This window comes from Myotis brandtii, unplaced genomic scaffold (genome assembly GCF_000412655.1).
Source record: "Myotis brandtii unplaced genomic scaffold, ASM41265v1 scaffold422, whole genome shotgun sequence".
In the NCBI taxonomy this organism is placed as follows: domain Eukaryota; kingdom Metazoa; phylum Chordata; class Mammalia; order Chiroptera; family Vespertilionidae; genus Myotis; species Myotis brandtii.
The window spans coordinates 4,388,155-4,403,443 of NW_005366171.1; the positions used below are offsets into that span (position 1 = coordinate 4,388,155).

General features: G+C 44.9%; 1 protein-coding gene across 3 annotated transcripts in view; it reads left to right on the top strand.

Moving 5' to 3' along the window:
- PARVA (parvin, alpha) overlaps positions 1-15,289 on the top strand; it is a 101,932-nt gene that overhangs the window by 31,970 nt on the left and 54,673 nt on the right. Inside the window, exon 1 of one of the 3 annotated variants that reach the window (XM_005873983.2) lies at positions 2,219-2,310. The exons of the other annotated variants lie outside the window; for them this stretch is intronic. Within the exon in view, the coding sequence (XP_005874045.1) occupies positions 2,283-2,310 (28 nt within the window). The 5' untranslated portion in view covers positions 2,219-2,282. Of the gene's footprint in view, positions 1-2,218; positions 2,311-15,289 lie in introns of those variants that run through there. 3 annotated transcript variants of the gene reach the window in all.

Consider the following 15,289-nt stretch of genomic DNA (forward strand, 5'->3'; position numbering starts at 1 on the left):
TATATATTTATTGATTTCAGGGAGGATGGGAGAGAGAGATAGAAACATCAGTGATGAGAGAGAATCATTGATCGGCTGCCTCCTGCACGCCCCACATTGGGAACCAAGATCACAACCCAGACATGTGCCCTTAACTGGAATTGAACCTGGGACCCTTCAGTCCGCAGGCCAATGCTCTATCCACTGAGCCAAACCAGCCAGGCTACACTCCAGCTTTTGGGGCACCTTTGGAAGTCTTTATGACCTGCTCTCAGAGGAGGGATGGGCTTCCTTGCGGCTGGATGCTCATGTCCCTACCTAATGAAATTTGATGACATGTGAGGCTAGGTAGAGATACTTTCTTCCTTCTGATATCTGGATATTTTCAGAACTTAGATAATTTTATCCTATTTACATCAAACATGCAGGTAACTCTAGACTTTTATATCTGTATTATTTCTGGGGAGGTGTAATATGATTAGGAATGACAGTAATTGACATTACATGGTTAATTAAATTTCCTTTGCTGTGAATCAAAACCTTTTAGCCCAGTCCTGCAGTGCTATTTCTAGACTTCTCTTTTACATGCTCTGATGTGGTGGGTAGCAAGTATGACATAAATTCACTTTTATAAATTCTGCATCCCATAGACTAAATGAGATAATGTGTGCAAGGTCAACTTAATGCCAGCCACATAATAATTAGTAATAAAAAAAAACTGTGAGCTGAATTTGCATACTTTGTGCCTTTTAGGTATTAGCTATTTGAAGGATATGGTGTTTCTTACATGATAAGTATAAAGCTGATAATTATGAAAAGGCCCCGTTATGGGTAGCATAGTAATTACATCCCAGATTTCTTCTTATTTTAAGTGGTCCATAGGGCCTTAGAGTAGTACCTTATTCAAAAAGGGGAAAGCACCCAAGATAGCCTCTTGCTACCACCTCCTCACGCCCCCCAAATCCCAGCAACAACAATAAAAACCTCATCTGCCAGCCTGCTAGAGGGGACTGAAAAGGGGGGTTTGGGTCAGTTCCTTGAGTCTAACCCCCCACCCTTCATTCAGGTACACAAAGCACCTGTAGCAATTGGCAGGTGTCTGATGCTCCTGGCTCTTGAGCATCCTTGAGCCCCTCTGCAGCACTGTCTCCCAGCCTGATCCGCACAGTGGTCTTTGGGGTCAGATGGAGTAGGAGGAACCCCCTGCTTCATTGGCCATGGTGCCTCCTTCCAGCCCAGAGACCTTCCCTAGGACTGACTCTCAGCAGGGCTATCTTCCTCCCCTCGCCCCCCCTACCCCGGGGCGGGGTGATTTGGGCACAGGGTCCTGGAGGACTGACCACAGTGGTGGGCATCCCTGCCAAGTTCCCCAAGATCCGGCATCTCGGGAACCAGTCCTGGGACTGACTCCGCAGGGATGTTCCACCAGAGCGCAGATGAACTGGTCCCAGTGTCTGAGGAAGCAGCCCAGCTGCTGCTGGGTCACATCCCTGCTTTCACTGCCAGCGAAACAGGCACAGTACCAGGTCCTGCCTCCCGCTGAGAGGACATTGCATTCAGCCAACCAGCCAATAAACCCAAAGGGCCAACATTACAAATATTCAAATTGTTTGCTTCCCATCCTTAACACATGCTTAAGATTATGAATTCATGCCTATAGTGTGCGTGTAGGTGCCCTCACATTTTCATTATCTATCTGCGAGTTTAGGTCATCTCTCCAGAACGGACAGGTTCCCCACAACAACTGAGCAAAGGCTTGAGGGCGTGGCATGGCTACTTTATGTCCAGAGCTGCCTAGGGTCACATAGCTGTGCCCACAACTGGCGTCTGCCTAAGGAGATGCTCATGACCTTGAGGCTGTGGGTGGACTAAGAAATGCCACGTCCTCCCGGATGACACTCATTTCTCATCAGCCCCCAGCAGTTGACTCCTTGCACCCCTGCCCAGCTCTGACGGTGACTCTAGGTGTATACCCAGACTCGGCAGCAACAGGCAGGCGCTCTAGACTTCCAGTTGCCAAGAGGAACGAGGCAGACTCCTGCTTGCTTTGCAGCAGGTCTAGGAGTCTCATGTGGCATCATATTAAATTATATAGGCAGCCACTTGTTCTCGGCCGATGCACTGAGCTGACAGTTGTATCGAGCAGGCAGCGTTCTCCTCAGGACACGGTTGAAAGATCCTATAGCTCGGCAGCCCTCCGACCTCTGAAAATTAGCCTGAAAGCAGAGGGGTGTGGCGGCTGGCCGCACGGAGAGGTCAGCTCTGGGCACAAGGTACCATGACTGTGACTGACATCCTAGACCATGGGCTGCGGGGCACTTTGCCCTAAAGGTAGGTCAGAGCCTGGACCAAGTTGGGAATGCTACCATGGGGGGGATTCTCTGTTGGGAGTGCCCTGGCCAGCTCCTGGCTCATCTCTGGTGTTTGGGCTTCTGAGGTGGTAGGTACCCCCTCCTCTTGCCTCTGAAGGTTTTTTAATATCAAGCTGACCTGCATTAGCCTAGCTCTGTTGTTAGAGACAGATATGGAGGGAAAGTGTGTGTGTGTGTGTGTGTGTGTGTGTGTGTGTGTGTGTGTAAGATGTTTAGGGGTAGAGGGAGGAGATGAGGATGAAGAAATCAAGGGATGAAGGACTTAAGAAAGAACAACTCTCCCTGACTTTACTGCTTGCTGTCTTGTTCCTGGTGAATCTACGTGTTCGTTCTGAAAGTGTAGAAAGCAGCTTTTGGCCTCTGTGAGCGATTAGCCTGCTAAATGCTTTTCCTAAGACCTAACAGCCAGCTCTATCCCATGCTGGAGCCGAGAGGGTGTCGTAATTCTCATTAGTGACAGCAGTATGAACAGGACAAATAGCTTACTTTAAGAGCTCATAGTCAGTAATGCCTAATGGGCCTTCCCAATTCCCCCCGATTGTTTGGAATAAATAGATTAAGACAGGATCTGAAATGGGTTTGATTGATGTCCATGCAAGTTCTTGGCAAGATTTTTGACTCCGTTTTCACCCAGATTAAACATGGTTTGAAAATTCACATGTTTGGGTTTATGGCTGGGCTGCAATGCCTCCCCATGGATTTTGACAGGTTAAAGGTCACATCAGTTTGGGCTCCTTGGTCCAAGTTCTGAGAAGACTGCCGTTAATAAAGGAGTAGAAAGGCTAGACGTGAGCAACTTTCAGGCATATAGGCGCCTGAGGGATGGCCTTGGTGAGTCCTGCTGGCTCCCCTGAAGATGTGGAGGGGAGACCTGGCCCCTCCCTGGGGTTCGCAGTACTTTCATCACAGTTGATGAATGAATACACCCCAAATTCATTCGTTTGCACTCTCTGAGAAAGCATTCGTCTGGAGGGTCCCAGCCAGAGAGAATAGCAATTCTTGGGGGAAATGAGGAGACTTTGAGGGATCCAGGGGGTTTGACCCCTGGAAGGCTCCTAAGCAGAGCTGGTGTTCGCCCTTTGGTGATGGGGGTGGTGGGTGGAGCAGAAGCCGAGGAAAGGAAGGTGCTGAGAGGGTCCTGGCTGCTGCTGATAAGCATTTCATTGTTTTATTTACATCTCTGTGGAGACCAAGGGAGAGCAGTGTTTTCCCCAATATTTCCTAGTTACTTACGTATCTTTTTCTTTAGATAAATTGCCACTTAATTTATTTTAGTAACGTGCCTTAGGGGCTTTGATAGACTTATGGATTTTTATAATCAAGTCATTATATGTTAAGGCTATTAATCTAGGCTTGCCACATGGGTTGCTTTGTTTTTTCCAGATGGACCTTGTTCTTTCTTACTTGCCCGGATCTGTCTCCTTATTTTACAAAACAAGCTTGTGGTTTTCTTCTGCTCCCCACATCCAGAATCTAGTTGTGAAGTACCATGAAAGGAAAACTCACAACTACAAGAACCTCTTCCTATATACAATGTCTAACGTATACAAAAGCAGAAAAAATAGCGTAACACACCCTCAGTCAACCCTTACCCACTTCAACACAACGATTAATCCGTAGCCGATCTTATTTCATGTATCCGCCCCATCTGACCCTCAGCCTCTGCCAGTACATTCTTTTGCAGTGAATTCCAGACATATTATTTCAGTATATATATATTTTAGTTATAGCTCTTAAAGATATGGGTTCTTTTTAAAAACACAATTTTATGACATGCAGACAAAATTTAATCATTCCTTAACATCTTCAGCTATTCTGTCTCATAAATTTGATGGGTTCATTTATTATTTTTACAGTTGGTTGGAAACAAGATCAAACTAAGGCCTGGGCATTGCAACTGGTTGACATTCTCTCAGATCTCTTTTATTCCTTGAGAAATATTTATGGAAGAAATCTATAGAGTTTCCCACAGTCTAGATTTTGCTAGCTGTACATTGATGGTGTCAGATAATAAGCCCCTCTGACCCCTGAAAAATTGGTAGGTAGATCTAGCCCTGATGGTGTTGTGTCATTTGGGGGTGGGGGCAAGGCAGGCATTATATCTGATTGTCTGTCTCTCATTATGAGAAGCCATTGGTGATTGTTGCCTGGATATGTTAATTCATTAGGGTTTTCAAATGGTTAAATTCCAATTCATTTGTTTCATTGTTATATATTATCTAAAATGCTTTCTAAAGATAAACTTTCCTCAATAAGTATTTGGTCAGCCACAGGTACATTTGATTGAGAAAGATAGGCTAAATGTTAGATTATTTCCCCTTTATTTACCAGTTTTCAAAATGGGTGGTTTTCTTAGCATCCTCCAGAGGTGACTAGAGAGGTGTTGTTGTTGTTTTTTTCCCTAGTATCATTATTAACTCATGGATTTAAATATATCTGCTGTGTTTCAAGATATTGCAGTTATTGTCCTTATTGGTGCTCAAAGTTTTCTGGTCTTGGCCAATGGAAACCTTTTTGATACGAACCTACCTAGTAGAAATTCATAATTTATTGGTTTCTGGCAATAAGCTGTTCCAGGCTCATCTAATATATTTTCTGCCTCCGATCTAGAATCAACCATTTCTCCAAGGAGCCCTACTTCCTTTTAGTGGGAAATGGCATTATTATTTAGGGTCCACAATCCAGGTGCTATGGATATTGAGCACCACTTTTTCCCGCCTCTGAAAATTCTTCTAAACCACAGTCACCGCTATCAACAGCACCACCGCCCATCAAAACCACCACTGCCATCACCCCCACTGCCATCGCCATCCCACCTTCCAGTCTCCATAGCAACTATAATATAGTCCTTCTCCAACCTGCCTGGGTACTTTCAGAATGCCACTTGCTCCAAAATGTCCTGCTTGGTAAAGCATTTCATCAGTCTTTTACTTTTCTCTCTTTTCATCGTCTTGTCTCTTGTCATCTGTTTGAAACCCAAGACAAGGGGATAGATCATAATTTCTTAACGTCTCCTCCAACTTTGTTTTAGAGCTCTGTTGGCTTGCCAAAGTCATTCTTGTTTCATTAGATCATCTCTGAGCAGTCCCTCCCTCCCCGGGTGCTGATACGCATGACTCAGGCACACATCGGGAAGCGTGGGGAAGGGTAGACTGACAGATACTGAAGCTTACTTAGGCTTGTCCTACTAGGCTGGGCAGTGTGTGTGATGTGATCAGTGCTTCATTATAAACCTGTGAGCTAAGTATTATGATTTCCACTCTAGAGGGGAAGGAAAGTCAAATAGGAGGTAGGGCTGGGATTCTTCCAAAATTTCCCTTGGATTGGCCAGAGCCCAGGCCAGCCCAGACAGCCTTATCTCGAGTAGGTCCCATCCCAGGAAGACTTCCCGCTTAGAGGAGTCCAGTAGGGAACCTTTGCCCAGCCATCCTACAAACGTGCAGAGCCCTACTTTTCTTATCCTTCAGTGGCTTTCAGGATGAAATCCACACTTTGTATGTTCTGGCCCTCGGCTTAACTCTGACACCCCACAGACACATTACTCTACCACAATCTTCTTGAAAGCGTGCCTGTTCTCACATCTCAAGATCTTTTGTATGTCTTTCTCCCTCTGCACCTGGTGAACTACTCTTTTAAGAGGCAAAGGAAAGTATCTCCTCTGAGAAGTCCTCCCTGATTTCCACTTCCCAAAGAGTTAAGTGACACTGCTTTGGCTTCCACAGGGTACTCTGCTGTACACTGGGGCTGGGGCTCATTCATCCCTTTGACCCCAGGACCCAGGACCGGGCCTGGCCCAGGAAAGTTGCTCGGGAATGCTGTTGAATGCATACGTAAGCAAATGAGTGAGCGTGTGTGTGGTACCAGCTACTGCACACCTGCTCACATGGTAAAATGTTATCTTCTTTGAAATAGTCTGCCCAGTTTCTGGTGGCCTCTGTCACTCTCTGCTCCTGTTGTGCCTATTTTTGTCCATAAGTTAAATTATACTCTGGGCCTGAAAGACGCAATGGGAATGAGGCCCCAATGCATTGCCTTGCACGTAGTCAAGACTCAGTAATTATCCGGGGAATGGAATCAAATGGGAGACTGTACAAAGGCAGCTACAGTCAAGTGTCAGGCTTGCAATCAGCGGGACGCCAGACAGGCAGTTAAAGCATCTCTGATTTACTACAATTTCTTTAATAGGTTCTCAGTACAGATTTGCTGTCAACATGGCTTGTTGGTTTTAGAAAAACAAAAACAGGGAGCTGCAGTGGCTCTTGCGGGGCACGACTGACAACGTGTTGCCACGGCTAGTGTGATAGTTCCTGGGTTTCCATGATGAGACAGGACTCGGTCATTGCGCTGAGGATATGTAAATTGCAAGCAAAAATGCTTGCAACGAAACGTCCCAGACCCCCATGCTCAGAACCAGAATGTGTCAGTGCTTTCTGCGCTCTCCTTGGCTGCCTCCAGTCCCTTATCCTTCTCTTCCTGAAGCCCAGACCCGCCCGCGTTTGATGCCTGGCTCTGCTCTGGAAGGTAGAGAGGTTTGTTGGCTGTGTGGCCTGCTCAGGGGCCAGCACTGCCACACCATTCATCGATCCAGTAAGTGAGCATCAAGCACGTGTTGTGGGGCGGGTGCTGCCGTGCAGAGGTGGGCAAAGCCTCAGTCCTCTTGGAGCTCTGAATAATGGAGGAGACAGGTGTTCTTCAGATAGGCACACAGATGTACTAGTATATTGACAGACGGGAGTAAGTGAGATGGAGAGAGGAACAGAGACCTAGCCACAAAAGGGCCTGGCACCACCTTCTCCATGAAGCCCTCCCTGGCCCCTTCTGGCAGCGCAAGGCTAGCTGCAGCTCCCTCGTCACTGGAGCCAGGCCTGTGTTGGCCCTCAGCCCACTGGGACTCTGGGTGTATGTGACTTATTTCCCAGGGCAAGGGTTAGTTCTTTCCTAGAATAGTGCATGGCATACAGCAGGTGCTCAATCAGTGCTCAAGGGTGGGAGGAAGGGAATGAGCATATTTTACAAGTCCCCATACCATCAGATGCAGGAGGCTTGGACTTCTTGAGACACTGTGATCATGATGGCGCGGTGATGACCTGGTCCCAAAGCTTCGGCTCTGTCCCCGAGAAGCAGGCGTCTCGGCTCCTGAAGGTTGTAGATGACGAGGAATGAACGGAAACCCTCCGCCCAGGGCCTCGCCTGTGGCACGAGCTCAGCGCAGGTCACCTCCCTTCCCCTGGCTTCAGAAATTGTGCTCTCATGGAAGCAACCTGCCCACTCACCCCTACCTGAGGTCCTCTTAGACTGCACCTGAGCAAGTCAGGAGCGAGACTCACATCCTGCTCATCTCCGCGTCTCCAGCCTGGCACGCCAGAGTCAGGACTGAGCAGATGTTTGTTTTGACTGGCACTGACCTAGGGTCATAATGTGAAGAACAGGATTCTGCAGGCCATCCATTCTTGTTTGCTTCTTCTGTGGTGAAGAAGACGATGTTCCCCTCCCAGATTGGTTGCTATCTATGCGTTAACTCCCACCTGCTCTCCTGGGATTTCTCTCCTAGGGGGCGTAGGAGGCAGGGTCCTGGTGCCCCTGAATCTCTAGGTGAACAGCAGATGTGTTTGTATCGCATGTCACACTCCCCGGCCACCTCTTGTTTCAGCCCAGCTATGGTAGACAGTTTGGTGCGCACAGCAGGCTGCCACCTGAACCTGGCACCTCTACTTCACTGTGGCTCTGGCTTCCAAAGCCCGCTCAGCTGTTACCCAGGGAAGCCTGTGGGAACCTCAACTAACGGGGAGATCCCCTGGGAAATCACACAGTTCCTCAGAGAGCCCACATGGCGTTTGAGGCTCAGTGGCCCATAGGTGACCAGCCCAGTGACATGCACCCCCTTCATTGGCTTTTCCTATGTCTCTGTCACTCGCTGTCACTTCCCCTCACCCTTTTCCCTGGGATTTCTTCTGCTTTCAAAGGACTCCAAACTCAGATACCAGGGAAAGGAGTTGGCTGTTAGAATTATCTTCTAGGAAACTTTTCAGGGGCATTTTTTAAACTTTTTAGACTATAGCTTTCTCATCCATGAAAGAGAGAAGGTCCTGTGGCCTGACTCTAGTCCCCAGGGGCCCCACATTCTGCGCTAGCTGGTCCCATTGCCTGGGCTCTCACTCACCCTTCATAGCTGGCTGATGACTCAATCTTCCAGACGCAGACTGGAAACCACCTAAATGTCCCCGCGTTATGGAACGGTTAAGTAGCATGTGTGTGTACCTTCAGGAGAGATTGAGGAAGCCATTTAAAGTGATATTTTTGATGGCATAAGGAAAGCTAATGAGATTATATGATACAATAAAAGTAGGCCATCTATATAATAAAAGCCTAAGCTACCATTATGGCGGAATGACCAGAATGACCAGTCGCTATGATGCACACTGACCACCAGGGGGCAGACACTCAATAGAGAAGCTGCCCCCTGGTGGTCAGTGCACTCCCACAGGGGGAACACCACTTAGCCAGAAGCCGGGCTCATGGCTAGCAAGCACAGCAGTGGTGGTGGGAGCCTCTCCTGCCTCCTGCCTCTGCAGCAGTGCTAAGGAGCATCAAGTCGAGTGGCAAGGAGCAACAAGCAGGCGTGCAGTAAGGAGCGAGGGGTCCTGGACATTCCCCAAGGGGAATGTGAGAGGGTGCAGGCTGGCCTGAGGGGACACCACCACCAGTGCATGAATTTTGTGCACCGGGCCTCTAGTACTGTATAATACAATAAAAGTAGGCCATACATGTACCCAGTATGTTAGTGTGTGTGTGTGTGTGCATACGCACATATGTGTATAAAATAGAAAAGCTTGTAAGAAAATATAGTATGTTAACATTTTATCTCTAAACAATAGGAAATATTTTTTCTTCATTTTTTTATATTTTCTCTTTTTTTAATATGTTGGTTTTTGTTTTTTCTTGATTTCAGAAAGGAAGGGAGAGAGAGAGGGAGAGAGAAACATCAATGACAAGAGAGAATCACCAATCAGCTGACTCCTGTACACCCCACACTGGGCATTAAGACCTGAACCCGGGCATGTGCCCTGACCTGGAATCAAACCATGACCTCCTGGTTCATGGATCAATGCTCAACCACAGAGCCACACTGGCCGGGCAGTTTTTAATATTTTTAAGGGTCTTTTAAATGAGCATATTTTTCTTTTTCAGTCAGAAATAAATCAATCCATTATTTTATCATTTATTTTATATTTTTGTTAATCCTCACCTGAGGATATTTTTTCCAGTGATTTTTAGAGAGAGTGAAAGGGAGCAACAGAGGTGGGAGTGGGAGATGCTGAGGCCACCAGAGGGTTAGTGGGGCCCCAGGGACTCTGTACAGCTTCTGCACCTCACTTGCTTTTACCTTTAGATATCACCTGCATCAGCTTCTTCATTTCATTCCCTGTGGCTCTTTGACCTTCATGTCTACATCATCATTTCTTCATCCTGAACAGCCTGTCATCTATTTTGCAGTGTTCCAGTGCTGCCTAAAGAGTGCCACATCAAGTACTAGTCCCTCTGTTGCTCCCTCCATCCTGGAGGGGCACTCTGCTCTCAGGACGTGGGTGGAAGCGCTTATCATATTGCATTGCATTTTGTGCATTTGTCTTTCCCCTCCCCTCCCTACAGCATCTTCCGAGCTTAAGGAGTGTTTATCATGTGCCTGACACTGTGCTGGGCTCTGAGGGCCACCACAGGTAGCTGCCCTTCAGGAGCCTCCTGACCCCAGAAAGGAAGGACTTCTTTATCTTCGTAGTCAGAGCTCCTGGCCCACCCCCTGTCACCTGAGGTGTCCATCCATGTTTATGAATGAAAGACAGAAGTAGAGCCAGTTCTACACAGGCTGTCCTGGGTCACTCATTGTACCCACTCTTCATGTGTAATTAGCCAGCATATCAGATCAAGTTCTGTGGTCTCCATGACTGTTCCAAGTGCTCAGGGGGCATGCAGGCACACAGATGCACATGCATGCCCAACCGTTTGGCGTTTTCTGCTGTCAACTCCCAGGATGGCACATCCACATCACCTGCTTAAGGAGGAGCAGACCTTTAAAACCAAGGAAACGGCCCGGCCAGTGTTGCTTAGTGGTTGAGCGTCGACCTATGAACCAGGAGGTTATGGTTTGTTTCCCGGTCAGGGCACATGCCTGGGTTGCAGGCTGGATCCCGGGTGTGGAGCGTGTAGGTGGCAGCCGATCAATGATTCTCTCTCATCATTGATAATTCTATTTCTCCTACCTTCCTCTCTGAAATAAATAAAAATATTTTTTAAAAAGTCATTAAAAAAAATAAAACCAAGGAAACAGTTTTGGTTCCCACTTTAAAGAGATAACAGGACATGGCATAGCAAAAGACAAAGAAGAGTGATGTGCTTGGTGATGGACCCTCTGTGCTGTGCAGTGTTTTAGTTAAACTCCCATGGCTTCCTTGAGACCTCCACCAATGCTCCAATTCAGACTGTTTTGACTGCTCAGAGAGCCAATGGTGCATCCATCTCCCTCCATGCTTGCTTTCAATTGGAGGGCGGCTGAATTACATGTTCGGCTGAACCATGAATAAATGTTAAGGAGCCATTTGCTTGGCAGCCTTCCAATTCTACGGAGACTATAAAGCTGACCAAGAGAAAGACGCTCATGGAAACGATAAGACTGAGAACTGTAGATCCCCCTGTCAGCTCCCATCACAACACCAGCCTCTAAGTTCCCTTTGTTTGGCTGCACTCCAAGGGCCGGATGTCAGACCCTGGTGACTAAACAGCTGCGTCAAGTAGAGCGGAGTACGGTGAGACCCTGACAGTCCTCTGAGGCCACCACGAGCTGGCTCCCACGTTTCCCTGATGCTCTATATTATGGCTGCTAAAACAAGTATCCTTTTAGTTAAAAGTAATAAAACTCTGGGTTTAAAGGCTGGGATGGAGAGGGTTGGGATTTTGCATTTCTGTTGGCAATCTCACACAGAGAAAAAGTGAACCCACGTGTTGTAGGCAAGAGTGAGTACTGAGAACAGAACCTGTCCCACTAACCAGGAAAGCTGTTAAAGGCGCAGAATAATGGTCCCCAAAGATGTCCAGGTCCCAATCCCTGGAATCTGTGACTACGTTAACTTACATGGGTTAAATTTTGGTTGCTTATCAGCTAACTCCAAAATAGGGAAACTGTCCTGGATTATTCAGGTGGCCCAGGGTACTTAAAAGTGGAAGAGGAGGTCAGAGTAATGCAATGTGAAAAGGATTTGACACCCTCCCCTACCTCATTACTGGCTTGAAGATGAAGGAAGGGGCTACAAGCCAAGGAGTACAGGTGGCCTTTAAAAGCTAGAAAAGGCAAGAAAATGGATCATCCCCTAGAGCCTGCAGAAAGGAACATAGCCCTGCCAACACCTTCATTTAGCCCAGTGAGACCCACGTTGGACTTTTAACCTATAGAACCATAAGGATAATAAATCTGTGTTGTTTCAAGCCACCAAGTGTGTGGTAATTTGTTACTACAGCAATAGAAAACTAACACAAAAGCCCATCAGGGACCATGAATAGACATTGTTTCCTGAGCAGTTACAGAGAAAATCATTACAGAGACCTCTGTATCTTCAGTGATTCTTGTACTAGTGGGACAAACCCTCTCTTGGGAAAGCAGAAATGACCCTGCCAGACAGGCATCCTTAAGTTATGAGGAAGCTCTGTCTTCTCATCTCAGCCCTGGAATCAAACAAAAAAAACATGCACTTCTTCCTGGAAACCTGGCTTCTCACTTGGACATGAGTACAGCTTGCACTGTAGGGCCTTTAAATGGTCTTCGTGCTTTGCCTCTTGTACGAATGCTTCCATAGGGCCCAGCTAATGTTGAATAAATTACCACTTTCTCCTAGTCATGGGAAGGAACATGTGTGTCCCATAAAGTCATGTGTTTCCCCCAGTGAACACTATATTTGGTTGGAAAAAATAGAACATTTGGGTTGGTTTTTAAAAAGAATAGACTATTTTTGTAATAGTTTTAGATTTACAGGAAAATTGCAAAGATGGTACAGATGCCCTACACCGGTTTTCCTCTTATTAACGTCTTCCATTAGTGTGGTACATTTGCTATACAGTCCATGAACCAGTATTGATATATTATTGACTGAATTCCATAGTTTATTCAGATTTCTTTAGTGTTTTTGTTGTGTGTGTGTGTGTGTGTGTGTGTGTTTTACCTTTTTCTGTTCCAGCATCCCATATTACACTTGGCTGTGACATTTTCTCAGACTTCCCTTGTTTGTGATGATCTTGAAAGCTTTGAGGAGTACTAAGCAAGTATTTCTTAGGCTGTTCCTCCACTGGAATTTGTCTGATGCTTTTCTCATGATTAGGGTAGGGAAGGAAGAGCACAGAAGTAAGTGCTGTATTCAACATATCACATCAAATCCCATGATTTATGATTGTGGTGTTGTCAGGTTTCTCCACTGTAAAGTTTCTGTTGTCCCCCTTTCATATTGTTCTCTGTGGAAGGAAGCCACTATGCAAAACCCACATTTGAGGAGTGTGGGGTCATGTTCTCCTTCTTAGAGGGCACAGGATCTACATAAATTATTTGGAATTCTACAAAGGAGATATCCCCTATCCCCCATTTATTCATTTAATTGGTCATTTATATCTGTATGGATTCATATTTATTTTGTGGTTTGGGTTATAATCCAATACTTTATTTTGTTGCTCAAATCGTTTCAGCTTCTCTACTTTCTTTTTCCAGACTCATCTTGTATATTTCCTGTATATTTTCTCTCCACTTCTAGAATAAGCCATTTTTCTAAGGAGTCCTGGTCCCTTTTATTGGAGAATGGTACTAGGAACTAAGATCTGGGTGCTGGGTGTGTTCATTCCTGCTGGAGTGTCATTTCTTTTAGGCCCTTCCAGCTGACAGCATGGAAATATATGTGTGCACTAACCTATGTATATACACGTCTTTCAATATTTCAATATGTAATCATCTGTATATTAAGTTAAACATGAGTTCTTATTGATGTCTCCAACTCTAATCCATTACTACATGGGTCATCCTAGCCTTCTCCCCTTGCTTCTCTGTAACCTCCCTCTCCAACAGTGAGAAACCTGGTTTCTACCATCTACCAACCAGTTAACTAGAGTGCAGTGCTTATGTGCTGTTCCTTTTGTCTTTGGTCAGGCTCCACTCATTTCCAGTAATGCTTATTTGCCATCTATACATCTTCTCTGGTGACATGTTTGTTCAAAGCTCTTGCCCATTTTGTCGTTGAGGTGTTTTCTTACTGTTCAGTTTTTAGAGTGTTTGTGTATTTTGCATACAAGTCTTTTTATCAGTTATGTGTTTTGTAAATATTTTGTCCTAGTCTATGGCTAGTCTTCTTATTCTCCTAACAATATCTTTTGCAGGGTAGAAATGTTAATGAAGTCCAGCTTACCAACTTTTCTATCATGGATTGTCTTTTTGATGTTGTAGGTAAAAACTCATTGCCAGACCCTAAATCACATAGATTTCTCCTATGCTTTTTTTCCTAGAAATGTTTTAATACTTATACTTAGGTCTGTGACCATTTTGATTTAAATTTTATGAAAAGTGTATGGTTTCTGTCTAGATTAATTTTCTTTCAGATGGACTTCCAATTGTTCTAGCACCATATATTGATAAGACTATTCTTTCTGCATTGAGTTGCCTTTGCTCTTTTGTCAAAGATCAGTTGAATATATTTGTATGGGTTTATTTCTGGGTTCTCTTTTCTGCTCCATTTATCCTTGTGTCTCTTTATTCACCAGTGCTATCTCTAAATAACTGTAGCTTTATAGTAAGTCTTGAAGTCTGTTAGTGTCAGTCCTCCAACTTTGATATTCTTCAATATTGTGTTGACTACTCTGGGTCTTTTGCCTGTTTGTGTAAACTTTAGAATCAGTTTGTCAATATCCAAAAATATCAAATGTGATTTTGACTGGGGTTGCACTGACTCTATAGGTGAGGTTGACTAGAATTAACATCCTAATATTACCATATGCCTTCCAATCCATGAATACAGAATGTCTCTCCACTTATCTAGATCTTCTTTGATTTTTTTCATCAGAGTTTTATAATTTTCTGCTATAATTATCCCTGTTTATATTTTGTGTTAGATTTATATCTAATTATTGCATTTGTTGGTGCTACCATAAATGAAATTGTTTTTAATTTCTAATTCCAATTATTCATTTCTGGTGCATAGGAAAACAATTGACTTTTGTATATTAACATTGTATCCTGCAACCTTGCTGTAATTACTTATTACTTATAGGAGTTTGGGTTTTTTTGTTCCATTTTGTTTTGGTCAATTCTTTGGGATTTTCTTTGTAGACAATCATTTAATCCACAAACAAAAATGGTTTTAAATCTTCTTTCCCAATCTTTTATTTTCTTCTCTTGCATTATTATACTAGCTAGAATTTTTTTTTTGTATTTTTAATTTTTTTGTTAATCCTCACCCAAGGATATTTTTCCATTGATTTTTAGAGAGAGTAGAAGGGAGGGTGAGAGAGAGAAATACCATGTGAAAGAGACAAATCGATTGGTTGCCTCCCGCACACGCCCCAACCAGAACTGGGGATTGAGCCTGTAACCCAAAGTGTGTGGCCTTGACTGGAATCGAACTGGGGACCCTTCCGTTTGCTGGCCAATACTCTTATCCACTGAGCTATACAGGCTAGGGCCTAGCTAGAATTTTAGTATGATTTTTCATGAGCATGGTGAGCGGAGATTGCTTTGCTTCCAATTTTAGGGGTAAGCATCCAGTTTCTCACAGTTTATTATGATGTTAATAAAAACTGTAGGTTTTTTAAAATATACATAGATGTTCTTTCTGGTTGATTTTTCACATGAAGAAAAACTGTTGGGATTTGCTTACCAGACAATGTAGTTGTCCCTAGCTGCCAAGATCTTCTGGGGC